Raw genomic sequence first — 24,813 nt, 5'->3', positions numbered from 1 at the left:
AAATTTAAAAATTCAAAATGGAACCGACTTGTTTTAATAATACGCAATATAATAATTTCAAACGGAAGGATATCCTTACGAGAAAACATAACTGTGGGCGGCAGTTAATGTAGTGACGAAGCGCACCCGAGGAAGTTTGCGAAATTATATTATACAGAAGTTGTTCTTAAGATTTATTTTATTTTACGAGAATCATTCGATTATATCATTTGTTGCATTATTGAAATCTATGAATAAAACTACAATTATTATATCTTCTAAAAAATTGAAACAGTTGAGAACCGATTTGTCTGGCTTCAATTCAATTAAGTAGTTATCTTAAGTTTCTTATCGTTTTGCCAACTTACTGAAAAGCGTACATATGTGCACTGCAATAAACTAAAGTTAATTTGATTTTATTTGTCCGTTAGTTACGAACTGATCAAGAACAGATTTCTTAAAAACAGAATAATCCACTGGCACCAAATGATTCCGAGCTTTTTTTTAAATTGTATCTTGTTGGGTTTTGAAAGCCATAATTTGACCAATTAATCAATAATTTCAATGTATTTCAAACCAATAAACATAGTTATAGAAATTTCAAAAGCTCATCAGCGAAACGGATGCCGTTAGTGGAAACAGGGTGTTTGCTCGCGACATCGTCAATCGATGATTTTCGCACACCGATAAATTCTTGGCTTGGCCAAAAATTAAGCGAACTGAACAATAAATAATCCATGGTCTAGTCGGTTCGGCCAGCAGAGGAGCCAGCAGACAGCGGCCAAGATGCCCATTTACGAGAGCGTGATGCAGGAGAAGCCGCCCATTGTCCTGGACATTGGCACCGCCTACACCAAGTAAGCAAGCGCAAATGATTCGGCGAAAGTGGTATGAAGTCATCACTGCACCCTTTTCAGGCTGGGATTCGCGGCGGAGGCGTATCCGCGCAAGATCATGCCCACGGAGGTGGTGATGACCACGACGGGGATCCGGAAGCGTCTGTTCGACTACGAAACTCCGGAGGAGCTGTACGACCAGCTAGTGGACTTTCTGCAGACGATCTTCTTCAAGTAGGTGGCTCGGTGGCTTTGGCTTCTATTGCAATGTAATTTCCTTCTAGGCATCTGCTGGTCAGCCCCAAGGAGCGCAAGTTCGTGCTGGTGGAGAACGTGTTCGGACCCACTGTGCTGCGTGAGACCTTGGCCCGCGTGCTCTTTGTCCACTTCGACGTCTCCTCTGTGCTGTTCGTGCCCGTGCATCTCATTGCGCTGTCTACGCTGGCAGTGCCGACTGCCCTGGTGGTGGACGTCGGGTACAGCGAGACCAGCGTTATGCCCGTCTTCAGCGGGGTGCAGATCATGGGCGCCTTCAAGGATCAAAGCTACGGAGGCAGCGCCATCCACGCGGAGATCAAGCGGCAGCTGGTGGAGAGTGGCGTTAAGGAGAGCCTGCTAACAGAGAGCGTGCTGGAAGACATCAAGGTGCGAACTTGCTTTGTGACCACAATGGAAAGGGCCAAGGCCCGCGCCAACGGCGGCGAGGATCAGCCGACTCCCGCGCCAGACGTGGACTACATTGTCAGCGACAACGATGCGGTCATCCAGGTGCCTGGCCTCCTGCGGGAGTCTGCCTACGAGATCATGTTCGAGGCCAGCAACGAGCGGGACAGCCTGCCGCACCTGATCCTGCGCTCCATTCTCGACTGCACACTGGACGTGCGACGCGCCCTGGTCGAGAGTTTGTTCCTCGTGGGCGGCGGCTCTATGGTCCAGGGTCTGCTGGCCCGCATCCGCCAGGAGCTGCAGCATCTGCTCACCGAGGATCCGTTCTACGCCGAACGCTTCCATGGCGAGCTTCAGTTTAAGTTTTTCAATGCCGTCGGCAAGCAAAACTTCACTGCCTGGCTGGGTGGCGCCTTGTGCGGCGCGACGGATCTCATCCAGACACGATCGCTGGTTAAGGAGACGTATCTAAAGAGCGAGCACGTTCCCGACTGGAGCAACCTGTGCGATAATAGGCCAACAGGCTCGTAGACTCGAGGGAAGTCCCGGAAGATGAAAATATGCATGCTTCGGCGCTTTACCAGTTACGCGTACTAACTTACTTTTGATTATTCTGTTATATATAAGTATAAAATATTTACGACATATAGGCTAACGAGCATTAAACGAACTATTGATTTTACGTTTTCTGGATATCTAACACATTTAATCTTGGTTCTATGAAGATGGCTGTTTACCCGCTTCGTTCACCCACTCATTCAAGCAATATAAAGAATCTCATTTGTACACGGAAAATCAGGTTAACATTTATTAGCGGGGCGCACCCCAAACAAATGCTATGAAAACGTGTGATTCCTTTTTACAATTGAATCTTATTAACTAACTAGTTCATGCACTTCAACATGTGGTTGTGAATTTGTTAGAAGGGCATTCGCTGAATGCACATGGTCCATACATATAATGCATGTTAACTAATCGAAAAAAAACGTTGATCTGATGTATGCTATAATGGATGATTGTTGGTTTCCTTGCCACTTAGCGCGTTTAAGAGCCCACGATGATGTTGTTGATGGGGATGTGTATCAACTTAACGAAGAAGCCGATGAAGCCCATGATGCAGAAGCCAACAGCAGTGGCGATGGCGATCTTCTGGAACTCCTTGCGGTCGGGCTTGGTGCACCGCTTGACCAGACGGATCGAGTCCTTGGCGAAGGCGCGTCCCGGCTCGGCAAACTTAACAACCTTGTCCATGTCTAGTCAGATATTTGGGATTCTGCAACGAAAGCGAAGGAAAGTGCTAATCAGTAAAAGGTATACAGCGCTTTCACGGCAACGTCAGCGCGACGTGGCAAATGGTTGGGCGACGTCGCAGGTGAAATCGGGTTGCCCATTTACCCATTTCGCCCAACTAGTTATCTAGCTATCACAGCTCCGGCAGGTGTCAGTGGCTGAAGTTCACCATTAATGTCTGTGCCCGCAATCGCTTTGATTCACCAAATCAGCAGGATTTGGTGAAGAAACGGGAAAAAGTGCAAGGTCGTCCACAGGCAAAGAACGGTGCACAGGGCAAATAGACATCTGCTGCGGGTGCTTGAAAGCCACTCTTCGCCCATTCACTATTTTACTTGAAAAATTGTCCGCGCGCAGCTGAAAATCAAACAATCAAACACATACCTCCGCTTTGATTCAGAATTTCCAGCCAAATGAAACGGTTGTCGACTGCCGCGTAGACCCCGTTATTCGTATGTGTTTGCCGATGACAGCTCCACGTCGGCTGTCAGATGCCAGGGCTACGCTACACTCGGGACGAGCTGTCAGCCGTGGCAGGGATTCCAACTTGGCTATTTTGCAGCTGGATGCTATGAATGCTTCGGAATGCTCTGGAATGCTGCAAACGTTAGCTAGTTTGTAGCCAAATTTTATTATATTCAAAGCTCAATTTTTGTTTACATTCTTTAACTATTTGTACGCGTTCGAGAGTAAACATCTCATATCGTTAACAAGCGGATAAAATGTGAGTTTCACAATGCTTCAATATCAGTCTAGGTAACTGGCTGAATTTCAAACAAAGATCTAAAAATTTATTCGAACGCAGGGAGAGTGCGTTATATTATTTCATTTTCAACCAAATATCTACATTTGATTTATATTGAAGCAAATCGAAATTTCAATAAGAAACAGAGGTTATAAAAAGAACAAGAAACAGGACTTGCACTATTGCATTTTTGTGGTATATAATCGGTATTTCCCACATCCAAGCGCACGCACAACGGTGTTTGCGCCCAGGCGAACTGCCATTTAGCATCGTGGGCGGCGCGGACACACTAGTCCTCGCACCAAACTCGAACCCGAACTCGCTCTCCACGCGCTCTGAGCGCATCCATAGCCGGAGCAGGAGCGGAGCGGAGCGGAGTGGCAGCGGAGCACACGATGTTCTCGAACCAGCAGCAGTCACCCGCCGCTGTGGCCGCGGCCGTGGCCAGCTGCAGGCTAAGGAAGCAGCAGCGCCGTCGGCTGGCGGCCTTCGACTTTGACCACACGATCGTTTCCCAGAACACGGACACCGTGGTGCGCGACCTGCTGCCCACGGAGGTGACGAGCGCCAAGGTCAACGAGTTGGTGGAGAACGATTGCTGGACGGAGTACATGGCCGAGGTGTTTCGCCTGCTGCACGAGCAACAGGTGTCGGAGGCGCGCATTAGGGACACCATCCGTGGCATACCCGAGGTGCCCGGTTTCGTGCGCCTGATCAAGCACCTGGCCAAGCGACTGCACTACGACCTGATCATCATCAGCGACTCGAACAGCGTCTTCATCGACGAGTGGCTGCGGGCACACAACCTGGCCGATTGCTTTGTGGCCATCTTTACCAATCCGGCGGAATTCGTTGCCTCCGGACGGCTAATGGTCCGCGCCCACCACCAGCAGTCGGACTGCAAGCTGAGCGCCAGCAATCTGTGCAAGGGGCGAGTGCTGGAGCACTTTGTCATCGAGCAGGACCTGCGGCGCAGCATACGCTATGACCACGTCTTCTACGTGGGCGACGGCAACAACGACATCTGCCCCGTGCTGCGGCAGCGGGCGTGCGACTTTGCCTGCGCCCGCAAGGGTTTCGCCATGGAGAAGCACTTGCTCCGCAATCGCAGCAAGTTGAAGCTGCGCGCCCAGCTGCTGATCTGGAAGAGCGGCTTCGATCTGATGGACCAGATGCTGGCACTGCCGCAGCTGAAGACCCCCCAGCTGCAGGGCGATGGGGAACAGACGGATCAGGATGCGGATGCGGATGGCAAAGTACCGGAGGTGGCACGTCGGGCGTCGGCAGTTGCCGGGCCGACCAAGTCGCCCAACTAAGGTGGCATGTGCTCGCATTTGGCGCCGGCACGGGTAAGTAGAACGGGTAATCCTCGAGAGCGACGATTGCCCAGCTGCAGGATTGCCATCGCAAAGGAAACTGTTTCTTTGGAGCACCACGGACAGTTCATGGTATCGAGAGGTCCGTTTCTTGTTCCTTGTTTTGGACTGTGCTGCGATGGCAATCATGGGGTTCTACGATGCCAGGAGTACTCGTGAGGGTCCCAAATGCGTAACCATCCAGTTGTTGCATCATGTGGTCTGGTCTGTTCTTTAATTGATCCGCTCGCCACTTCGTTGCACTGGCCGTGCCAAGTGGACTGGGTGGATCTGTATTTGTATTTGTGTGCCGGGACTTTACCTGCGAAACAATTTGTGGAAATCCAAACAGTACAACTTCGGAGGTGTGCCCAGGACTCGAGGCGTCAATTTGTGCTGCGGCTGTTAGTGTTTATTCCATGTGTCTATATTTAAACCTGTTGTAATTGAAGCTATTGCAAGCTGTATATGAGTGTCCATATTATATGCATTTGAATGTGTGTTTTGCCGTTACTGCACCCGCTGCATTTTCTTTTCCTGGGTTGGGCTGGGCTGGAGCACTGGGTGCTCTCGGTGCTCTTGGTGCACACCACGCGACCTAGAGCGGGACAGCAGCATGCCAGCCGCGCGGCCAGGAGCGGGACGGGGATAGCAGCAGATGCGCTTTCTGCGCAATTTCCTCGACTTTTGTTTACACCTCGATGGATGGATGAGCCATTTGACTGATTGTGATGATCAGAACTTACTTATATATGTATATAGAGCCTATAGGAGCCCCTACTAACAAATATACACAAGCAAATCCGGACAGAAGCCCAAAAGTCTGCAGCTAAAGAGCCACTACTTAAAGAAATTTCTGGATTTTTGCGGGATTGTCAATATCCTCTGTTAAAATATTGATATTATTGAAATCAAACACGCGTAAATATATCGTTTCGTCTTTATTGGCTGCCAGTGACAATCATAGTATTAACATGAATTTATTTGTAGTTTATGTAGTAGTTATTATATTACAGCTCTGCTTAAGTCGACTCAGGCAATCCGCGTGCAAGCTTAAGAAATATGTATGTGTATGTATGTATGTGTATGTATTATGATTGTATATGATGTGCATGTATGTATGTGTATGTATGTATGATTGTATATGTGCATGTATATTCGTTCGAGCAGTTAATTAACAGTTTGGATTATTCATCGATAGTTGGACGTTAGAATAGATATTAATATGGTGTTTGGGGCTGTCGCTTCCACTCCCTAGGAGCCCAGTGGCGACATGCCCATCTGCTGCTGATTGGCGCCGAGCTCCAGGTTCTTGAGCAACATCTGCAGCCACTGCTTGGTGGACTTGTCCTCTTGCAGGCACACCGCGAAGGTGCCGTCACGCAGCTGATCGGGCAGACACTGTCCCAGGGCCTTGCGAGCGCTGAAAGAGTCAAGGCTAGACTTAAGAGCCGAACGATAATTAACTTGCCCGCCAAGACTTACCGTGTATTGTCCGAGAGACGGAGATAGCAGCGCACCACATGCTTCAACAGCCGGGCGCATGGATCCTTCGACAGCTGGATGACCATTTTGCCCTGAAATCGATAGAGACCCTTAGTCAATGTATGAGGCTACGGAAGAGGGACACTCACCAGGGTGATGGCCACGTGCGAGAAGCGTTCGTAGGTCTGGCAGATGTACGACAGACCCGACTCATCGAGCAATATCTTCTGGATGATGAAAGTGGCTACAGTCTTGCTGAGCTCCGATCCGCTGTCCATGATGCTCAGACAGAGGGGCACGATCTCGGTGGTCAAGAGAAAGGTGATAACCTCTTGTTCGTCGGTCTGCGGATAGCAGTAATAAAAAGAAAACAAGTGCATTAGTGCGTTAGGTGACCACTGGCCTTGAACTCAACCTACCTTGACCAGAGCACCAATGACGCCCAGACTGGTCAGGCGCAAGTACTCGAAGGGCCTGGTCTTGGACGTGGTCGATAGGAAAGGATACAAGTAGAGCGGTATCTGGGCCTGCAAGAAGGCCGTGCGAGTCTCCGGGTGCGAGGCGACGCACTGAAGAAGCGCCAGGGCGTTGCACACGCGGTTCGACTGGTGGGCCGTCAAAGTTGGAGGCGTTATCGATGGGTATATGTTAACGATCTCCTGCAACAGGGCGCAAGCGGTCCCGAAGCTGTTCCACAGCATGGGGGCCAGATCGGTTTCGCGCTTCTTGCTTAGCTCGAGCAGAGCGGTTTCACGCGTGTCCGGATGGGCCAACTCATTGATCCATTGGTACACCTGGCGGGCGAAAAGATAAAAGGTAAAGCTGCGAACTAGCACGCGTTCTTGCCGACATCGGCTTACCTTCTCCTGCTCGGTCTGCTGCTGCTGCTGCTGCTGGGGATTCATATGTGGGCTTGGCTGAGCACTCATCGCAACGCTGATTTCTGCGTGTTAGCTTGAATAGATCTGATTATGAACTGACGCCGACTGCGTGCAATGAACTTAGGGCGAGAATTCGCTGAATGGAAACGCAGGAAACGGGACCTGCGAAAAGGAGGAGGTGTAACTAGCAATTTGGCGTCGATTTCTATTGCCGGACGCTTAGCTCGCGCGAGAATTCGCTAAACGGAACGGGGCCTGCGAAAAGGAAGAGGGGGCACTAGCGACTTGCCGTCTATTTTTTGGTTTTTTTCGCCGGACGCTTGCAATGGACTTACCACGGGAGAGAATTCGCTGAACGGAAAGAGCCTGCGAAAAGGAAGAGGTTGAAGTTGGCGTCGGTTGCGGTTATCGATAAAGTTGGCAGAAAATCCCTTTTGCGTTGGTTCAAGTCTAATATGATCGAAAACAAGTGGCGAAAACCAGGACTATCATTTTGTTCCGAACAGTGTGGCCAGATGCTGTAATGCTCAGTTCGCTCGCACAGTGCGCTAATTTTTTATACATAAATATATAATTTAAATTTCCAAAAAACCTGAAGCCGTACGAAAACACGAAATCTGAATGAAATCAAACAAGATTTGACAAATACAACGGCTTGCGCATGCTTTGTTGGTGCAAAATATAAAAGTCTATGCTTGATATCTTCGAAAACGGATGACATCGCTAAGAAATAATAAATGGAAGTGAGCGATGATTACATCGATAAGAAGTAATAAGCATAATGTGTGGGTTGCCTTAGGGTATTTTAATTAGCTAAATGCTAAATGCATTTTAGTAAAGACGCATTTAGCGGCAGTCCAGTCCACCGGCTGGTTTGCATCCCGGCTATACCCCGTCGAGTTTGTGGTATTTCTTAACACATTCCCCGCCAGCCGGGTATCTAGCTGTCAGCCGCAAGACGGCCACACTGATTTTCATTTGTCGTGACGAGTACCTCGGAATCGAAAAGAAAAAAACATAAGCAGACAGGCGAAACAGAGCATTCCGTTCAATAATGAATGCATAAGAACGTTCGACGCGCGCCGAGAATCAGTCTGCGTACGAGTCGTGCGTGCGGCCAGCGTGTTGGATATTTTTTTGAGGTTTGCGCCAGCTTCCAATGCACTCTCGTGTCGCCCTGCCTTCTGTACCATTGAATTTGAATCGTTAAAAGTGTGTGGAAAAGTGTACGAATCGAAACCAATACACGGAAAGTGGGACAACGGCGACTGAGAGCGCTCGTTGCGCTTGTCGGTGTCGATGCCTATGTGTGCGTGCGACTGAGCGTGTGTGTTGTGTGTGCCGTTCTGTTGCTGTTGTGTGTGTGCATGCGTGTGCACCGCCGATGTGTGCGTGCGAGTAGTGCCTACTGCGGCCGAGAGTCGAGTGTTGCCCGTGCTTCAAAATCGCATTGAATCGTATGGAAAAATGTGTTTAACTTCTCGCACAACAACGCCGAACGCTTAAAAAAGAAAAACGCCGCACGGCGTCGCGCAGCAGCAGTCAAAGTGAATAGAAATATGAGCATGCCAATGCCAGCAAAGGCAAAGGCAAACGAAATAGCAAATCCAAATCGCAATCGCGAATTGAGCACGCAAATCAAAAGCAGGCGCTCTTCCACTCCACCATCTTCTTTTGTCTGTCTCTGAGCGACGACTTTGCCGCATGGTGAGTTTGCCGTTTGCTTGTCGCTGCTGCTGCTTCTGCTTCTTCTTTGCCCCTTTCGTTATTGTTGTTGTCGTTGGTATTGGTAGTGGTAGTAGTGGTGGTGTTGGGTCAGGGCTTTGGCGGCGGCGTCGTTGTTGCTAATTTTGTTGCCAGTGCATTGGCTGTCGATATTGCGCTCTAAAATCGTGCCCACAATAATAATAATCGTAGTGCAAATATATAGATGCTTGCATTTGGCCAGTAGAAGTGTAAGCATACATATACGCAGGCCAGGGCAACCAACCCACATATGTGTGTGTGTGTGTGTGTGTGTGTGTGTGCGTGTCGTGCTCTTGCATATGTGTGTGTGTGTGAATTTTCTCCATGCAGCGGCATCGACTGCTTGTGGTGGATTCGCCCGCCAGCGTGGTGAATTGGCGTCAGTGTTGCCAGCACACACCAGTAACAAACAGGCCATAATTCGTGGCGGCGCGGCTTTCTCAGTATTTGTCTATTCCTCTGCGCTCAACGCCATTCATTCCGCTTCATCCTCATCTTCCTCCTGCCTTTTCTTGTTCTCCCCCAGTCGACAGCTGTGTGCGCATGTTTGCAGCGCTTATTATTTATTAAGTGTTGTTGTTGCTCTCGCTGTGGTTCTTGTGTTTATTTCGCTTGAAGTTTTTCGCGGCAATTTCGAGCGGTAGTTGTCCAACGCCGGAAAATAGTATTGCATTTTCGGCTGGCGACTGTTGAAACCTGCGCTTCCCTCGGTATTTACAAATACGGTTTTTATAAATAGATCGTAACTCTACCCGGCTTTCATTCAATTTTCTTCTTTCATTGGGCTCCAATAAGTGTACAAATTTACATCTATGTATGAGTATGAGTGTGTTTGTGGGTGTCTGTAGGTCGTTCCCCTTTTCAAATTGTCTCTTCTTAGTGTAAACAAAATGCATCCCTTGGGGCGGCAATTGTACGCATTATTTGCTATATTGGCGGTTTTCTCTAGGATCCGATGATTCATATATCTACATATGTATGTTTGATTTCACATGCAGTAGTCAGCCATTCAAATTTTTCATTTGTCCTTTGCTCTGAATTAGTTGTTGAAAGTCCCGAATCAAATGGACTGCTATCATGATGCACCCTGATCTAAAGGATCGTCCACTTCTTTTTGCAGGCTGGCGGCCCACTGGACAATCGAATATAGCAATGAATGACTTACGTCAGCAGCAGATGGTAGCAGCGACATCGTCATCAGGATCGGAATCGGGAACAGCGGTAGAATCGGCAGCCGCCACGTCCACAGCAGGATCAGCCGGAGCAGCAGGTCGCCCCCAGTTGAACTGCAGCGCTAATAGCAACGCCAAGTCAGTGGCAGCGAGCAGCACGAGCGAGGAGGAGCAACGAGTTAGCTCCACGTCGTCGCCAGCCCAGCGGGATCAGCAGCTGAATGCGGATCGGGACCGGGAACAGGACCCAGAGCCACAGCAGCAGCAGCGGGAGGAGGCACTGCAGCATCAGAATAATCAGCCCGGCCATATAACCAGCACCACAGCGTCGCCTCCGCCGACGCTGCCACCGCCGACGACGCCGTGCGACGATGCCCCAAGCACAACTGGAGCATCTGCATCGGCCAGCTCAGCATCCGGAGAAGGACCATCAGCAGCGGGAGCAGCAGGTGGAGCGATGGCCGCTACGGCGCTCGAGGTAGAGAGCGAAGAGCGGGATGGACATAAGATCATCCTGAAGCTCTCCAAGCACGCCAATCCCAACTCAAACGCAAATGAATCTCAGCCGGGCGGCGATGAGAGGCGCGTCGAGCCCCTGCGCATACAGCTGCCCTGCGGCGGAGCGGAAGGAGGCTTAGTTGCGAAGCCGCAAGATGCCTTCGATGCGGATGCCTCTTCCTGCTCCTCGTCGTGCGCCGAGGACGAGGTGGCTACCACCCTCGGCCAACAACTACGAAACACCCCGCACATTGTGCCAAAGCTGACCATCCGCGCCGCGAACGAGAGGCGCGTAGGCAGCGTGGTGCCCAAGCTGACCATCAAGTTGCCTGAGAACCCGGCTGCTTCCGGCTCCAACTCCAACTCTGGATCATGCTCAGCAGCTGTGAGTGGCGCCCAGTCAGCTATGCCCGCCAAGAACGATGCCCACCTGTCCAGCCTCTCGCCCGCATCCGCCTCGTCTTCATCTGCCTCGTCCTCCTCCTCGTCGTCGTCGTCGTCGTCACTGGCGGAGATGCAGACGGTGCCCAAGCTGATGATCAAGACAACGCTTGCCGGGAGTAGCTGCATCAGCAGCAGTGAGGAGCTTCCGCAGCAGCAGCAGATACCAAAGTTAACAATCAAGACAGGTGGCGGCGGTCAGGAGCACGTGCACACGGTCATTATGACGCACGACCTAAACAACGCCCAGAGCATCCCCAAACTCACCATTAAAACCAAATCCATAGAGATGATCGAGGACGAACAGGCGGCTAAGCTGGAGCAGCAGTTGCAGCCGCTGCCCAAGCTGACCATCAAGAACTTATGCTCACCGAAGCACAAGGTGCGTGCAGTGCTTGAGGAGAAGCCACCAACGGCGGCCTCCAAGCTGGCTATCCCAAAACCCACGCCCAATCCCACGCCGGCTCCCATGACGAATGGCGGCGAGTCGATCAGCAGTAGTCAGGAGTTCTGCGGCTTCTCCGATCTAGACGCAGATATTGCTGCGCCAGCTTCGGACGTCGTTCGCCGCAATTCGGACGACATGGTGATCGACGATTCGCTCTCCAAGGAGCACGATCCCAAGATTTTTCACAATCTACCGCCCATGCCCGCCAGCAACGGCATAGCCAGCGGTGGGAGCAAGGCCAGTAAGGCCAGCAAGCCTGCCCAATCCCAGCACAATGTTGTGGACATGGTGGACCTGACCTCGTCACCGTCGCCGGGCTCTTCGCCAACGCATGTGCCTAACAACTTCACGGGACGCATTTCGCCGAAAGGGTTGCTCATCGACTGCTTGCGAATGCAAACTGCGATGGGCGTTTATGTGTCCGAGGAGGCCGACAGTCGCGTTATGCCAGCTGCGTCGCCCAATTCGAATATATTGCTCAGCCAGCTAACGGCGCCGGCTAAAAGCTTCACCACGGCCACGCCTAAAAGCAAATCCAGCAAGTATCCCCAGCTAACGGAGCGCCTGATGGCGAATGGAAGCGGTACCGGTGGGGGATCTGTTATTGCTGCAGAAGGCGAGGCAGTCGTTGGTCCCTTGGCCCCCGCGAATCCCACCCAATCCATAATCGAGTCCATTGAAATCCTGGACACGCCTGATGGCAGCCCGAGGGTAGCCTACATGGACGAGGATTCTAACCCGATGCTCAACAAACATCTCCAAACTATTCACAAGCTCGCAATGGATCACGGAGTGGAACAGCGTATGGATACCCAAGACAACAACAACGAGAACCACTTGAAACGCACCAGCAGCGAGGGAAACGAATCTCCCAGCAGTAGAGTACGTTGTCGCTTATTTATTTATAACAAATTGTGCCGTGACAGTAGTTCTTCTTTTTGCAGCTCCCTCCCAGCAAACAGCGACGTCTGGACAACGACGAAAACGACCAGCAGACGCAGAATTGCCATGATCCCGCCAGAAAGTCCAGTGAATCACTGCAGGCGCTTCCGCCGTCACATCGCTCACGCAAGCAGAAGCACGAGCGAATCCTGAACACGGATCTGGAGGGTTCGCTATTTCCACCCCCCCAACAGCAGGCGATTTCAACGCCGGATCAAAATGGAGCCTTGTTCTCGGAGGTCAAAGCCGAGGACGCTAAGGCGCAAGATCCGCTAGAACCGGCGACCCCTCAGCCCCCGCCGGTAGCGACGCCGGCAGGAACGGGAAAGAAGCGCGGGCGGCCGAAGCGTGTCCAAAACCAGAGCTCGGCGGATGGTGGAGTCGCAGTTACTCCCAAACCCGGGACTCCACAGGAGGAGGTCAACAGCGCTGTCAAGTCGCGCCGCGTACAACTGCTGCGCAAGCGACTGGCCATCGATATGGTGAGCGTGGGCCAAGAGCAGGCGGACATAAAAGCAAAGGAAAAGGAGTCGTCTGTGGGCGTGCCAATTGCAAGAGTTGAAGACGGGCTTGCCGAAGCTCTGGAATCTCCAAAGACTCGCGACCATCGCCCGCTGAGAGCCACGCGCCGCACCGCGACTAGCACAAACACCAACCTGCAGCCCACGCCCAAGTCCACAAGGAAGCGCCAGAGCAAGGCCAGTGTCCAACAAAGCCCCTTGCCGCCGCCGACGATGTCTCAGTTCGGTAGTTCGGAGGCCGAGTCCAACAACAATAATAGCAGCATATCCTTTGCCCTGAGCGCGCAGATCGACCTCACCATGTGCTCGTCCAGTTCGTCGACCTCCTCCGGCGCTGCCGCCAACCAGCAGGTGATCGTTGGAAGCGGCAGCAGCTCGATGCTACCTCCGACGACCATTCTGTCTTCTTCGGACCCGTTGCCCGATGTCATCTTCCAGCCAAATGACTTCTCCTCTATCATGGCCACCCAGCAGCTGCGCTCCTCGCGCCCCTCAAGCATCAGCAGTGCCGGCGGTAGCCAGCCGGACTGTCACGACGAGGACAACTACACCAGCGCGCTGGACAACTCCGGAGGTAAGAAAGTTTTGTTACATCCCTTACAACTTCAAGTAAGCAAAAGTACAACTCTTCTTTCAGACGAAACTGCGTTGCCGATGCTCTCCATAGTGACTCCCACGCGGGGACGTGGTCGTGGCCGGCGATCCAGGGGAGGCCGCGGTAGAGGATCTTCTTCAGGGGATCGGGCTGCCAGCGCCGGAGGCACAGCCTCCACAACGCCCGCCACGCAGCCTAGGGCCCCGCGAATGAGCCGAGGAGCTAGTGCCGTAGCAAAGGCCATCGCCATGAGTCGACCACGATGCGTGGGCGGCCTCAAGCACCAGCCCGATCCCGAGAGACTTAAAGGCTTGTTCAGTCCGGTAAGTGGTCTTCGTTAATGCACCAAACACCAATTACTCAATTACTAATATGATGGTAAAATAAGTTACGTATGTAACGAGACCGAGCAGCAGTAACGAGTAATGGTGCTGCTCGAGATCTCGTTAGTTCTCGCAGTAACGGACATCGGATATGGGGCATCGTGTTGAAGATGGTCAGTACAGTTAGGGCTTCTAGCGGGCTTTACAATTTGCATTACATTGCCTTCTTGTTTATGTTTCGTTACGTAAATCTTGCCCACTTACCCAAACTCACACACACACTGAGGGCTAACATGTCGTAATTAAAAACAAAGGCGCGCGCCATGTCGCGAATTCATTGCCAACGGCCTAGTGTAAGTGCATAGCCAACAACAACAATAAAACCAAGCGAACCGCTGCTGAGTCGCTGCATTAGCTATTGGTGGGCGGGTGGCGTGCCGGTTAAGGGGGGGGGAGCGGCGAAGGAAGCAGCTGCGAACTGAGCAGCGCAGCCGCTGTGATTGTTGTTGGCTTCACCTGCGATTTTAATCAGCTGAAGTTTTTGTTTGGCTCTCGCCAATCGCACGTGTGTGTGTTTGCATGTGTGTACGTAAATGAGCTGACAGTAGTCCACCTTCACCACACCTGCTGCTGCAGTCGCTCTCACTCTCGATTGCTCTCTTGCCCACTCTCTCAGCGGGGCTTTGAATGTGGACTTCGTTGAGAGCTGGCAACTCTTCGCTTGCCGTTTTCGCTGCTGCACGTTTAAACATGTGCAAAGAGCAATGGCTTCCAAAAATTGGAAGGATAAATAATTATGCGCACTTGTGTACATATGTATGTACGTATGTATGCATGTTGAGCAATTACCCTGTATTTACAAATGGTTAGTTTTGATTTCGTAGGGTTTCCTTCTTCTGCTATTGGCAATTCTTAGTAGAAGTAAAAGTAGCTTGTCATTTAAGTTAGGTACCACTCGTATAATTAGTCCTACCTTTCTATCAGAATGAACGTTATATCCTAGACTACAAATTGAGATATATACATATATGAGGTATACATTAGAGCGCAATGTCCTTTGAATTCGTGATTCCTAATTGCTTACCGCCCCAATTCTTTAGTCGCCGCAAGTGTTTGAGGAGGACACGCGTATGAGCGCCGATCTTAGCAACAGCAATCAGTCGATGGCCAGCCTGATGGAACCCCCGCTAACGCCGCAGAAGTGAGTCTACCTTGTGTTCATGTCCACTGTAAATTGTAATTAATAAATTCGTTTCTCGCCTGCAGGCAACCCGACTTCCTCAACAACGAGGAGTCACAGTCGTCCATGGTGAGCAATGTGAGCATGATGGACTCCAACCAGGGTCAGTCCGCCGAGGCAATTCTGGGCTCTGCTCTCAAACGTCCAAAGAAGAAGAAGATGGAAACTTGCGTGGCCGAAGAGTAAGTGCATTGTAACGAACTCATAACGTAGCAGGTCTAAGTCTTCATTGAATTGCAGCACGGACTACAGCGCCTCCAGCATCGCCGAGTACGACTGGCCACCGCCTAAAGGTTGCTGCCCGTCAAAGAATCGGGACACCTTCATGATCCAAGAGCAGGTGGCGCTCTATCTGGGCATCACCAGCTTCAAGCGCAAGTACCCAGATCTGCCACGCCGCTCGGTCGACATGGAGGAGCGCAATTGGCTGCAGGAGAAGGGCCTGGTCAGCGAGAAGTTGTGCGACCTGGGCATCACCGCTGTGTGGGCCTCCGACATATTGGACATCATGTACGCGGACTTCTTCGACAAGTACGAAGAGTACAAGGAGTACATTCGCAGGAAGCATTTGCGCGAGATCGAGGCTAAGCAGAAGGCCCTCGGACTCACAGTCGGCGCCGGACGAGGTCTGCAAGCGCGCGACCGTGCCATGCTTTCGGCCAGCAAGTGGAACGCTTACTTCAACAAGTCGTGAGTTACATTCTAGCAGTTGCCTTTGGCAAATGAGCAGCTTCCTAATGCTAATGCTTATCTCTCGTATTCAGCCGTAAGGATGAGCGCCAGTGCTGTATGGACCTGCAGACCTTCACGATAAATCAGCCGCAGCCAAGGACCGCGCCCACCTGTACTCGCCTAGAGCGCTCCACTGCGGATTTGGTACGGGCAGTGGCAGAAGAGGCGAATATACCGGCACCGCCTAATCTCCTGCTACCCCGCGTCTACGACGAGGCCTTCCGCAACTCAGACTACGCTTATCCACTCACGGTGGTACCGGACCAGTTCTCAATGGCCTACCGCCAGTTTGAGCCCGCCGAGCTCCGGTAAGACGCAATCGTAGTGTCGCTATTATATCCAATGTCACTAACAATTCACTTTTACAGAGCCTACCCACTGGACACGGCGCTGGACAAACCGTCGACCGATCTGATGGCCCAGCTGCTACAGGCAAAATCCGAAGCTGTAGGCAGCGAAGAAATCAAAACGTCCGCCCCGGCCCCCAAGGATCTGGGGCAAGAGCAGTCCGCCATTAAATCCGTAACGGTAACGGCGCCCGTTCGACGCAGCAGAAGGTCCGCACGCCAGCAGACGGACAAGGTCCGCACGGCTAGCAGCTCCAGCACGTCCTCCGCTCAATCGGCCTCATCCGCGTCCAGCGGCAACGGGAGCAGCAGTGATACGGTAACTTGAGCGGTTTGGATTTCATTTGGTTTGATGAAATACATTAAAATGAGTTCAATTGAACCACATTTGGTTCACTGGTGTCTGCATCCTGAAAACTATGGGCTTCAGTTGAAATAATCGCCAACAATTCTTATGCATTTTAGGAAAGCGGCGATGAAAGCGACTTCAGCAGCACCTCGAGCTGCAGCAGTTCGACGGGTGCCTCAAGTGGAGCAGGCAGCGAGGACGAGGATGGGAACGAGTGCTCATCGTCGGTCAGGCTGTCCAACTGCGGCGTCTGTCTGCGCAGTCAGCATCGCAATGCTAGGGACATGCCGGAGGCTTTTATCCGCTGTTACACATGCCGAAAGCGCGGTAAGTAGTCCCCCATCCTTTGCTCCGCTTACGTCCTAAACTCTGTGCCTTCCCACAGTCCATCCCAGCTGCGTCGATATGCCCGCGCGCATGGTGGGTCGCGTGAGGAACTACAACTGGCAGTGCGCCGGGTGCAAGTGCTGCATCAAGTGCCGTAGCAGCCAACGTCCAGGAAAGATGCTCTTTTGCGAGCAGTGCGACCGAGGCTACCACATCTACTGCTTGGGCCTCAAAACAGTCCCAGATGGTAAGTAATTCGTGGCTTGCCTATGAAGCCATTTGGAGAGTTAGTAGTTGCTCAGTTGTTTATGATAACAACATAGCAAATAGTTCGATTGGATGATTTCAAAAATACAGACTAGATTACTTAACATCCCTCTTACAAAACTTACAGGACGATGGAGCTGTGAGCGCTGCTGTTTCTGCGTGCGATGCGGGGCCACCAAGCCGGAGGGTCTGCCCCAGGTGGCCGCCCTGTCGCAGGCGTCCGGAGGACCGGCGGCCAACGGGGACCGCTCAAGGGCAGCGCGCAACAAGCGCTTGAAATGGGTGCACGAGTACCGTATCGATCACGTGACGAAGATCCGGGAGCACGCCGCCATGTTCTGCGTACCATGTGCGCGAAATAAGCCCGCCAAGCGGCAGTCGGCGGCGGGTGCGGCCGGGACGGCAGCAGTTCCTCCTGTCCTGGAGACCACGTCCGCGCGAACGGATGACAGTCCGATGCCCAGTCCCGGCCTGACAACCAACGGAGGACGCTCCCTTTCGCCAACGGCGGCACTGAGTCCAAAGGCAGCTGTGCCCGTGGCATCGCTGCCGCCCGTTCTTGAAGCGACGGCGGTGACCACAAACATTGCAGGAACGATAGGCAGACGGCAGGCGGGTAATGCGGTCAATATTACAACGATGCAGTGCAGCAGCAGCAGCGGCAGCGGCAGTAGCAGCAGCGGCAGCAGCAGCAGCAGCTTCAGCGGGAACGGAGTCACCGAGGACGCGGCGAATGTCACTGCAACGGGAACGGCCACGGCGGCAGCAGGAGCACCCGCTGCCACTCCAATAGGCATAGCTCCGCCGCCCGTTGTTGCCTGAGTGGGGGTCATACGTTATTGTGCCAAGCGCACTCTAACGGACTTATAGTAAGCGCCGGACGCGCCGCCCTCTCCAAGCCGCCTCCAAAGTGGTCGTAACCACAGAGCACAGCCGCCATCCCAAAAAAAAAAAAAAAAAACACACACAGATGCATAGTATTAACGAATGCGACAAGGGGGAGAGATTGGATTAAGAGTGGAGAGAATATTTAAGGATTTTTTTTACTACGATTATTCTTTATTTGTCAGTACTGCATTGTATTGATTGTGTTTTATACATATATACATATGAATATTCCTATTATAGTTATGTTACTTAACTTTGCTAATGTTAACAACCAAACGACCACATAAACACACACACACAGGACACGCACCCCGAACACCACGTAGACCACGTTATGCTTAAGTCTTTTTTAACGCCTAAGTTGAATAGCCTAGCACTAAGTCACAACTTCATTTGTTTCTAGTGAATTCATTTGACGCATTTTAGTTCAATTGCGCGCAATCGCCCACGCAAACAGATTTGTACACTTGCGTTTTTAACCAAGGAAAGAGTGCTGTCTAGCTGTCCAGCTGTCCTGGCCGTGCGGCCTTGTTTGTATTCCCGTGTCCTTGGAGGCTTGGTCCACCCGCTGGGTGGGGTCTTGTCCACGTCTGTAGGTCTCTAGGTCTGTAGGTAGGGCTAGCTGTTTCGTGTTACCGTTTACTTTTGAATCGAAATAGTGTCTATTTCTATTTCTCAGCCAAGTCTAAGTCTAAGCCACCGTGCGCACTGTGCATCTGTATCTTCTATAGACATAACTCTGATTTTAAACGTCTTATGCGCCGAATTTTTGAACATGTATATGTGTGTATTTATAGGAACCACGCCCTCTAGCCCATGTAAGTAGTTAAGCACAGCCTAAGTAGTGTCTTCATGTGCGGTAGCTGCTTGTCCTTTTTTTTTTTCGTTTCGTTTAGTTTAGATTAGTTTCGGTAGATTCGTAAGCGGGGAAGGGACTTGGCTCGGCGGAGGATCGAGGATCGGGGAGCCGGGAGCCGGGTGCCACTCTGCAATCGTATGGCTAAGAATGTATTATAAATGTAATTTATGCTAACACATAACCCAACACTCGGACCCACACACACCACACACACAAACAAGCAAACATATATATATATAAATATATATATATAAATATATAAATATATATAAATATATAAATATATATATATATAGATATACTAGCTATAGCTATAAGATTGAAGCACAAGAACAGATACAGATGTGGCTAGCGAGGATTAGGTAGCAGGATGTGGAAGTGTGGAAGAACCATGTGTGAAATATTGTTAGGCAACAGTTCTAATACCGCCGCAGGATAGGTAGCTCTAAGTTTTCGGTCTACTTAAGACAAAGTGGATCCACAGACGGGCCCAGCTGCAGACCTCGGCTGGAGAGAGCTGGTTAATCCACTTTCCGCGAAAAGTAAATCTTAAGTCCTTCATATTAAGTGGAATTATTCTTATGTATACATACTGAAAGATTTATTTTTAAGTCGAATAAAACAGCAGCATTAATAACCTGGCCTTACCACAAACTCTACGCCACGATTTTGGGCATCAGGAGCTCCTCCAGCTCGTGGCCGTCGCGCCATGTGAGCACGGAGCAGGCCAGTTCCTGGCCATGGGCGGTCATCTTTCCGTGCAGCTCGAATCCGCGCCGGATGCAGGCCACGTCCATTTGCCGCAGCCGCTTCATGGCGCACAGATCGTTGCAACTATCGCCCACATAGATCACGCGCTCGTATCGGCCGCTGCACGTCAGCTCCTCCATCACGGAGCCCTTGCACATGTTGGAGGGGCAGAGATCGCAGTCAGTCTGCTCCTGGTAGGGCAGCACCAGCACCTCGCCGCTCGCCTGGACGCAGGCGGGATTGGTGAACACGCCGCCGGCAAAGAGGCACTCAATGGCGTACGCCTCCAGCCACTCGCCAATGAAGAAGGAGTTGGCGTCGCTGACGATGCACAGTTCGAGCTCAGGGATCCTGGCCAACCGGCGCACCACCCGCAGCATTCCAGGCACGGCCGTGAGACTCCGCACACGCTTGCCCACCGACGCGGAGTTCACCTTGTGCTCGCCATGCAGGCGCTGCAACACTCGGCTTATGAAACTCAGCCAGCCGCACTTGGGGATCTGGTCCTGCAGCTTCTTGCGCTGACTGGTCGGCAGCAGCTGGCTCACCGCCAAATAGGAGTCCTGCTCCACGATGGTTCTGTCGAAGTCGATGGCGACTAGGGTGCGCGGTCCAGGCGAACTGGATGCGCTCAGTCCGCGTCCGAAGGCCGAAAGGCAGCGGCTCAACCGGAGGCTTCTCGAAATAGCAAACATTTTGGTGTGGAAAACAAACAATTTGATTTTAATATCAATGCACACTCGTTTAAATACAGTAGATATGGGTCAACAAAGCACATCAATATCGATAAGGTGGCGCCAATATCCAAAGGTGCACGGAGTCCCATGGAAGCTGGGATCTTGGTTCGCTCGACCCTTGGCTCCACGACGCGTCCGTTTGGCCGAAAAAGTTGTGATTATAATATAATGTGTGTATTATATGTATATCGCATAAGATATTTAGATATTGTCATTGAAAAATGTTGTTTCGTTTTCCGTTGCGTAAAATATTTTCCAAAAAGGTTCAAATATCTAAAATACATTCATAGTTGGTGTGTTGGTAACATGCAAAAAGCTATGCAAATGCATATGGAACAGCAAAGATCAATATACGTGTGTATTACTTGTATGGCTTCCAACAAATATGGGTGCACTACATCGCACGTACATAAGTAAGTGTATAATTAACTACATTGGCGAATTCATTGGCTAACTATATAAAATGAAACAATATACCATATGCCATATGCTACGGAAACAACCAACGTATCTTTCAGCTTTGGGGATTCACAGATCAATGTTGCGCCCGGATGATGCTCTGTGATTATTTCTTATTGTTGAGAAAAGTGAACTATTATACTGACTGACCACAAATGGAATCCGAAGTTAGTTAGTGATTAAATTACGTTTGCTTCGAGCGGAAGTTTTGATATTGTAAACCTGGCAATCAGTTTGTATCCGATCCGAGATCGGTTTCCCAAGAGGGCATAGCTAAGCTAACTGCTTGCGTTTCAAGAATCTCAGCTTGGTGGAGGAGCTATTCAGCATGATATTCGACCAATGGAGCCATTAACTTATGTAACTTCAATGGCCAATAGAAAAATAACTTAATGCCCATATATGTAGGCCAGTACTGATGAGCACTGATCAATCAATCCAAGCCTCCATTGACTTCTGTTTAGGTGGGCGATTGCCGATCTATGCCAGCCAACAAGGGAGTCCAATTGTCCCGCCTCCGATGATGCCATCTCGCTCTATTTCCAGCACGCTGCACCTAAACCGTGGTCTGCACGTTCTGCACGGCCTTCGAGAGCTCCACCTTGGAAGGTATCAGATAAAATGCAGGCGTCATCGTCTCCCCGCACGGACACTTGCAGGCTGCAATAAATAAGGAGGAATGAGTGAGGGGGGATTATCGGCTGGTGGAGCAGCAAAGCCAACCGTTGATCCAGCTAAAGTTTCCCAGTTTCTGCTCGCACTTGGGACAGTACAGGCGGCCCTGGGTGTTCAGCATGATGCGGTGCATCCAGGCGATGGGCTCCACGAAGAGTATGCTGCGGCAATAGTTTGGCGTGCTTTCGTGGCCAGGTGAACCGAGCGACGACTGGCGGATGCGCTCGGACAGCTGCTCCAGCATGCGAGCACCACTGGAATGGTTTTCGGCCTGATCCAGTGACTGAGCCGGCAGCTTAGCTGCAGTGACTTCTTCTTTCTCCTTCGGAACCACCTCCTGCGGCGGCCTGTCACGCGGCTTGTGCTCCAGTACATGCGACTTGGAGGCCAGGACGCGGCGGCAACGACGACACCGGAACACTATGGGCTCCGGGTTCTCGCGCGTTATATCCGGATCCGGACGGACCACGCTGTGGAAGCTTTGCGGCAGGATCTTGGCCTTGCGCATCTGCTCACCAGCCAGGCGCAGGCGGTGGATCTTGTAGCGCTGGCAGTTGGGATCAATCTTGCAGCCCATGCGCCGGAAGAGCTTTAGCTGGCTGACAAAGCCAGCGTTTGGCTGGACGAAGCGCCGTTTGGCCTTGACCAGCTCGTAGGCGGGCAGGAAGTCCAGATTGTGTCGCTTCATAATGTAAGCGATCACCGTGGATGAGCTGCGACTGACGCCGAAGTAGCTGTTGAAGGCACAAAGAGTCAGAGTAGTTGGCTGGTCAGCCTAAGTAAGATGCTCACCAGTGCACAAGGACATTACCCTGCTGGGCCAGGGCCGAGCTGATGAAGTCCACGCAGCCCTCCAGATGCTGCAGAATATCTTCGCGCGGCATGTCGGCAACTGAAACAGGGATTTGAATAATTAAAGAAGCTGTTGCACACTCCCGGAGCTACTGATTTGTGTGCTTACTCTGTATATATTTGGTGGTCAGAAAGCTGGCCTCCAGAATGTGCTGCGGCAGCGGCACCGAGTCCAGCGTGAGGATGTGGGTAATCTTGAAGGAGCGCAGCGTCTCCATGTGCGTGGCCGCGGTTAGGTTACCTGGTGGTGCAAGGAAGGGTTGAGAAATGCATCGATCACAAGGATTGCAGCTATATGCTCACCTAGAAACAGGCCCGTGTCCACCTCGTCGATGCTGACCGGTCCGCCGTCGAAGTCTTCGCGCGTCAGCACCCCGGAGTCCTGGGCCTTGTCACCCCCCGCGGAGCACGAAGGCCGCGCCTGCCGCTGAGACTGAGACTGCTCCATGGCCAGGCAACAGATACCAGCTGGAGGCAGAGGAAGAAGAAGAGCAAGGACAGGACCTAGTGTGGAAGTGGAAGTGCTAGTGTGACCGCAGCAGCATCGCGCGGTATCCGATTTGTGGGAAAGGTCGCTTCCAGGTTAACGATAACTTGCTATCGACCGCGGCGCATCTCTATTGTAGCTGGTGCCGGCGAGTATAGCAATTTTATAGGAGCAACAATAGGATCGGATTAGCCGAAATTCAGTGACAAGATGACCACGTTGCGACCGTTCACCTGCGACGACCTCTTCAAGTTTAACAATGTGTGAGTACAGTTGATATCCCCATGCCCAAATCCAAAGCTAATACCAATACCGCCGTGTGCTCCGCCAGAAACTTTGACCCACTTACGGAGACCTACGGGCTGTCCTTCTACACCCAGTACCTGGCCAAGTGGCCGGAGTACTTTCAGCTTGCGGAGTCGCCCAGCGGACAAATAATGGGTTACAGTAAGTACTGCATTCCACTGGGTGCACGAGTTCCCCTGTCAAGTGTGTTCTACATTCTCTAGTCATGGGCAAGGTGGAGGGACACCTGGACAACTGGCACGGACACGTGACTGCGCTTACCGTCTCGCCCGACTACCGGCGCCTGGGTCTGGCTGCGCTGCTCATGAGTTTCCTGGAGGACATTTCTGAGAAGTAATGCCCCAATTCGCTGGATAACAATACAAACTCAACGACTACTTTTTTCCAACCCCAGAAAGCGAGCATACTTTGTGGATCTGTTTGTGAGGAAGAGCAACCAGGTGGCGATAAACATGTACACGAACCTCGGCTACATCATATACCGCACCATACTTGATTACTACTCCGGCGACCAGGACGAGGATGCGTACGGTGAGAGCCCAAAGAATGTGCATTGTCTTCCAAGCGGCGTCTAACAATCGATGGTTTATCCACTTTGCAGACATGAGAAAGGCCTTGTCCAGGGACGTGAACAAGAAGTCGGTCATACCGTACACGCAGCCTGTACGACTGGAACATATAGATATGAATTGATACGATGTCAACCCAGTAGCGCCCGAACGCATTTATGACTAACTGATCCCCCGATACACCATTTGAAACGGGCGCGAGCGCATCACTTCGCAGCCCATTAAATTCCAGTTAACTTCTAGCAATGTAAATAACACGTAATCCCATGATCTGCCCGGTGATAACATGCCATTCGATTCTGACCGGATTCCCTCCCGCTTGCGAACCAATCCCCCGGCAGTGCATTTCCCCAACCGAAACTAAGCCTGTAATTAAGTACATGACCGCCCCGTTACCGAATTCAGCTTAAATTCTCGATAATTCTATTGACTTTGAAATTATTTAAAGATTTCGTAAGCCGATGCGTAAATAACCTCAAACTCAAAGATTGTTCCACAGTTCTGAAGGTAAATAACGTAAGCAACTTGATTACTTCATCACCGTAAATGACAACCAGTATCTAACGCCAACGGCATGACCACCCATCTAGTCCACAAACGATCCTCTCACCATCTCCAATGTTTTTTTGCAGATTACAATGCGGGAGCTGCGCAGACAAATGCGCCACGATCACTAAGTGGAACGATTCGCGACGGATGTGGGCATAGCCACAGGCATCGCCATCGCCACTTGCTTTATCGACCGATTCCCATTTACCAATGTGCTGCATAGAAAACCCTTTTAACCCTTTTAATAAAACGAAAATAAAACCCCTGGCATATAAAGTTCAATGTGTATTTGATTGATTGATTGGAAATCACGGAGGAATATAATATCCTTGCTGTGATGCCCTTTTTTATTGCTAGCAGAAGGATAGAAGTAATCGGGTTTATAATACCCTGTATTATATGGGTAACTTGGACTCAGCTCCTGCGCATTTATTAACCCCATTTCGAACTGCGCTTGTTGATTGGTGTTTGCCAAAATCCTGAGCGACCTTTTAAGT

General features: G+C 51.2%; 8 protein-coding genes across 8 annotated transcripts; 4 read left to right on the top strand and 4 right to left on the bottom strand.

Annotated features, from left to right (window-relative positions):
* The first annotated feature begins 649 nt into the window (after window positions 1–649).
* Window positions 650–2,163, top strand: LOC6615030 (actin-related protein 10). The gene is made up of 3 exons (XM_032726642.1): window positions 650–836; window positions 897–1,049; window positions 1,100–2,163. Exons 1-3 carry the CDS (start codon window positions 766–768, stop codon window positions 2,010–2,012), a joined length of 1,137 nt encoding a protein of 378 aa, XP_032582533.1. The 5' UTR covers window positions 650–765; the 3' UTR covers window positions 2,013–2,163.
* Window positions 2,164–2,261: 98 nt separating this feature from the next.
* Window positions 2,262–3,260, bottom strand: LOC6615029 (protein transport protein Sec61 gamma-2 subunit). The gene is made up of 2 exons (XM_032726645.1): window positions 3,156–3,260; window positions 2,262–2,754 (listed from the first exon to the last, which is right to left on the bottom strand). Exon 2 carries the CDS (start codon window positions 2,730–2,732, stop codon window positions 2,526–2,528), a length of 207 nt encoding a protein of 68 aa, XP_032582536.1. The 5' UTR covers window positions 2,733–2,754; window positions 3,156–3,260; the 3' UTR covers window positions 2,262–2,525.
* A 218-nt stretch (window positions 3,261–3,478) lies between these two features.
* Window positions 3,479–5,389, top strand: LOC6615028 (pyridoxal phosphate phosphatase PHOSPHO2). Its single transcript, XM_002039409.2, has 2 exons — window positions 3,479–3,495; window positions 3,741–5,389. Exon 2 carries the CDS (start codon window positions 3,912–3,914, stop codon window positions 4,830–4,832), a length of 921 nt encoding a protein of 306 aa, XP_002039445.1. The 5' UTR covers window positions 3,479–3,495; window positions 3,741–3,911; the 3' UTR covers window positions 4,833–5,389.
* A 408-nt stretch (window positions 5,390–5,797) lies between these two features.
* Window positions 5,798–7,750, bottom strand: LOC6615027 (CCR4-NOT transcription complex subunit 9). The gene is made up of 6 exons (XM_002039408.2): window positions 7,573–7,750; window positions 7,217–7,399; window positions 6,776–7,150; window positions 6,506–6,700; window positions 6,357–6,448; window positions 5,798–6,294 (listed from the first exon to the last, which is right to left on the bottom strand). The coding sequence occupies exons 2-6, from the start codon at window positions 7,283–7,285 to the stop codon at window positions 6,126–6,128; spliced, it is 900 nt and encodes a 299-aa protein (XP_002039444.1). The 5' UTR covers window positions 7,286–7,399; window positions 7,573–7,750; the 3' UTR covers window positions 5,798–6,125.
* A 458-nt stretch (window positions 7,751–8,208) lies between these two features.
* LOC6615026 (supporter of activation of yellow protein) lies at window positions 8,209–19,569 on the top strand. The gene is made up of 12 exons (XM_032726639.1): window positions 8,209–8,944; window positions 10,104–12,424; window positions 12,487–13,579; window positions 13,643–13,923; window positions 15,024–15,124; window positions 15,190–15,345; window positions 15,404–15,853; window positions 15,928–16,203; window positions 16,264–16,561; window positions 16,708–16,918; window positions 16,977–17,165; window positions 17,313–19,569. The coding sequence occupies exons 2-12, from the start codon at window positions 10,136–10,138 to the stop codon at window positions 18,005–18,007; spliced, it is 6,039 nt and encodes a 2,012-aa protein (XP_032582530.1). The 5' UTR covers window positions 8,209–8,944; window positions 10,104–10,135; the 3' UTR covers window positions 18,008–19,569.
* On the bottom strand, window positions 19,563–20,482 carry LOC6615025 (pyridoxal phosphate phosphatase PHOSPHO2). The gene has a single exon (XM_002039406.2). The coding sequence runs from the start codon at window positions 20,375–20,377 to the stop codon at window positions 19,589–19,591; it is 789 nt and encodes a 262-aa protein (XP_002039442.1). The 5' UTR covers window positions 20,378–20,482; the 3' UTR covers window positions 19,563–19,588.
* A 262-nt stretch (window positions 20,483–20,744) lies between these two features.
* On the bottom strand, window positions 20,745–22,953 carry LOC6615024 (dual specificity protein phosphatase MPK-4). Its single transcript, XM_002039405.2, has 5 exons — window positions 22,709–22,953; window positions 22,515–22,646; window positions 22,346–22,445; window positions 21,602–22,287; window positions 20,745–21,538 (listed from the first exon to the last, which is right to left on the bottom strand). The coding sequence occupies exons 1-5, from the start codon at window positions 22,851–22,853 to the stop codon at window positions 21,435–21,437; spliced, it is 1,167 nt and encodes a 388-aa protein (XP_002039441.1). The 5' UTR covers window positions 22,854–22,953; the 3' UTR covers window positions 20,745–21,434.
* Window positions 22,954–23,016: 63 nt separating this feature from the next.
* On the top strand, window positions 23,017–24,592 carry LOC6615023 (N-alpha-acetyltransferase 20). Its single transcript, XM_032726643.1, has 6 exons — window positions 23,017–23,155; window positions 23,224–23,339; window positions 23,402–23,531; window positions 23,593–23,729; window positions 23,800–24,274; window positions 24,400–24,592. The coding sequence occupies exons 1-5, from the start codon at window positions 23,103–23,105 to the stop codon at window positions 23,889–23,891; spliced, it is 528 nt and encodes a 175-aa protein (XP_032582534.1). The 5' UTR covers window positions 23,017–23,102; the 3' UTR covers window positions 23,892–24,274; window positions 24,400–24,592.
* Window positions 24,593–24,813: the final 221 nt, after the last annotated feature.

This window comes from Drosophila sechellia, chromosome X (genome assembly GCF_004382195.2).
Source record: "Drosophila sechellia strain sech25 chromosome X, ASM438219v1, whole genome shotgun sequence".
NCBI lineage: Eukaryota > Metazoa > Arthropoda > Insecta > Diptera > Drosophilidae > Drosophila > Drosophila sechellia.
This window is presented reverse-complemented; position numbering and strand designations above follow the sequence as displayed.

Excerpts from the sequence above, each read along its gene's own strand:
- LOC6615030 (XM_032726642.1), top strand. The coding sequence starts at position 766 with ATGCCCATTTACGAGAGCGTGATGCAGGAGAAGCCGCCCATTGTCCTG. Across the intron at positions 837-896 it reads ATTGGCACCGCCTACACCAA|GCTGGGATTCGCGGCGGAGG; the intron begins GTAAGCAAGCGC and ends CACCCTTTTCAG. Across the intron at positions 1,050-1,099 it reads CTGCAGACGATCTTCTTCAA|GCATCTGCTGGTCAGCCCCA; the intron begins GTAGGTGGCTCG and ends ATTTCCTTCTAG.
- LOC6615029 (XM_032726645.1), bottom strand. The coding sequence starts at position 2,732 with ATGGACAAGGTTGTTAAGTTTGCCGAGCCGGGACGCGCCTTCGCCAAG.
- LOC6615028 (XM_002039409.2), top strand. The coding sequence starts at position 3,912 with ATGTTCTCGAACCAGCAGCAGTCACCCGCCGCTGTGGCCGCGGCCGTG.
- LOC6615027 (XM_002039408.2), bottom strand. The coding sequence starts at position 7,285 with ATGAGTGCTCAGCCAAGCCCACATATGAATCCCCAGCAGCAGCAGCAG. Across the intron at positions 6,449-6,505 it reads CGCACGTGGCCATCACCCTG|GGCAAAATGGTCATCCAGCT; the intron begins GTGAGTGTCCCT and ends TATCGATTTCAG. Across the intron at positions 6,295-6,356 it reads CGTCTCTCGGACAATACACG|CGCTCGCAAGGCCCTGGGAC; the intron begins GTAAGTCTTGGC and ends TGACTCTTTCAG.
- LOC6615026 (XM_032726639.1), top strand. The coding sequence starts at position 10,136 with ATGAATGACTTACGTCAGCAGCAGATGGTAGCAGCGACATCGTCATCA. Across the intron at positions 16,204-16,263 it reads TTTGAGCCCGCCGAGCTCCG|AGCCTACCCACTGGACACGG; the intron begins GTAAGACGCAAT and ends TCACTTTTACAG. Across the intron at positions 17,166-17,312 it reads CCTCAAAACAGTCCCAGATG|GACGATGGAGCTGTGAGCGC; the intron begins GTAAGTAATTCG and ends CAAAACTTACAG.
- LOC6615025 (XM_002039406.2), bottom strand. The coding sequence starts at position 20,377 with ATGTTTGCTATTTCGAGAAGCCTCCGGTTGAGCCGCTGCCTTTCGGCC.
- LOC6615024 (XM_002039405.2), bottom strand. The coding sequence starts at position 22,853 with ATGGAGCAGTCTCAGTCTCAGCGGCAGGCGCGGCCTTCGTGCTCCGCG. Across the intron at positions 22,446-22,514 it reads GACCACCAAATATATACAGA|TTGCCGACATGCCGCGCGAA; the intron begins GTAAGCACACAA and ends TCCCTGTTTCAG. Across the intron at positions 21,539-21,601 it reads AAACTTTAGCTGGATCAACG|CCTGCAAGTGTCCGTGCGGG; the intron begins GTTGGCTTTGCT and ends TATTTATTGCAG.
- LOC6615023 (XM_032726643.1), top strand. The coding sequence starts at position 23,103 with ATGACCACGTTGCGACCGTTCACCTGCGACGACCTCTTCAAGTTTAAC. Across the intron at positions 23,340-23,401 it reads CGGACAAATAATGGGTTACA|TCATGGGCAAGGTGGAGGGA; the intron begins GTAAGTACTGCA and ends TACATTCTCTAG. Across the intron at positions 23,730-23,799 it reads CCAGGACGAGGATGCGTACG|ACATGAGAAAGGCCTTGTCC; the intron begins GTGAGAGCCCAA and ends TCCACTTTGCAG.